The sequence below is a fragment of the Lottia gigantea genome (genome assembly GCF_000327385.1).
Source record: "Lottia gigantea unplaced genomic scaffold LOTGIsca_2124, whole genome shotgun sequence".
In the NCBI taxonomy this organism is placed as follows: domain Eukaryota; kingdom Metazoa; phylum Mollusca; class Gastropoda; family Lottiidae; genus Lottia; species Lottia gigantea.
The window spans coordinates 8,282-9,625 of NW_008708482.1; the positions used below are offsets into that span (position 1 = coordinate 8,282).

Consider the following 1,344-nt stretch of genomic DNA (forward strand, 5'->3'; position numbering starts at 1 on the left):
ATTCTCCCGTTAAAGTCATGCTACCTACCGTGTTACGACGAAGAAAAGCAATTTCGATGTCTTTGGTTAAAGAGTTGAATATTCTCGTTTCCACTTCTACGGAAGGAGTGATTACCTGTATGTAAAGTTGGATATTCGTTATTTCCAATTTTGCGTCAGAGTTGTTTTCACCAAAGAATATCTTGTTGTCGTTGATTTCTCTTCTGCAAATGAATTTTATACGGTAAACCTATGGAAACCTTTCTGTGTTCCAAGAGACCAAATAAAGGATACAACTTCCAATTTACGTAATTACCCCATCTGTTGTTCTCGACGACATTGTTGTATTGAAGCGCTCGTTTTTCAAATCCGTGATTTACTCCGCGAGTCACTCTTTCCAGTGTGTTTCTAGCAACTACCCTTATCCTAGCAAGGTCTGCGTCATTTGCTACAGTTCTGACCGGTTCTTTTAAAACTTCTCCGTCACCGACATCGGGAATCCATCCCGAAACTGAATCGTAGTTTTTGGGATAGAGAACCGTTTTCAACATTGTGTCAAACTCGCCGGGGTGTTTTATGGTCTCTATCGGATTTGAACCAGCTTCCAAAACCATTTCGCTGAATAAAGACGGAAAGAAGTTGTTTTCTAAAGTCGTGTTGGTTTGTCGAATTCGATTCTGAGTGGCGTCTTTGATTTTGAAATCGCATCGGAAATGGGTATCGGAAAGCAGTAACCAATTGGACAACGAATTAATTTCAAAGGTAACTCTTCCTCCGTCGTTTATTTGGGTCTTTGTCCCTACCGATGGTGAGATGATTACGTAATCCTCTTTCTTCTTGTTGAACGAATATTGAATCGGATCATACAATTGAAAGATTGGATCCAATCTGTAATTTTTGCTTGCCATTTTTATCCAATGATTTTAAACCCTTTTCCTTGTTTTTCTAGGGCTTGTCGTTCTAGTCTCTTGTTTCTTAGTTCTCTTATTAGCTGCAGTTCTTTAAGTTCGTCAGATTTTTTCACTGCATCGCTTATATTTACTCCTGCTTTTGCCACAGATCCAAGAGCTTGCGCTTCTGAGGAAATGAGCGATTTGTTGTTTGAGACAAAATTGGTCACTTTGGGGATGAGAGATGTTAGCGCAGAGAAGAAACCGTCTCCTTCGAATTTTTTTTGTTCGTGTTTTAAAATTAAAGACATTTTTAATGCGGTTATTTTATACTGTATTATTATTAGTGATCTGTGGTTTGGGTAATTTATAATACAGTTTGGGGTGGGAGTGTGTTATAATACAGTTTGGGGAGTCTGTTATAATACATTTTAACAGTTTGGGGAGTCTGTTATAATACATTTTTACAGTTGTG

The 1,344-nt window shown here is 38.2% G+C and overlaps 1 protein-coding gene across 1 annotated transcript; it reads right to left on the reverse strand.

The window, feature by feature from the left end:
- Positions 1-167: 167 nt before the first annotated feature.
- On the reverse strand, positions 168-887 carry LOTGIDRAFT_176547 (hypothetical protein; the record flags this gene model as incomplete). Its single annotated transcript, XM_009054323.1, has 1 exon — positions 168-887. The coding sequence occupies one exon, from the start codon at positions 885-887 to the stop codon at positions 168-170; it is 720 nt and encodes a 239-aa protein (XP_009052571.1).
- Between the last annotated feature and the right edge of the window lie 457 nt (positions 888-1,344).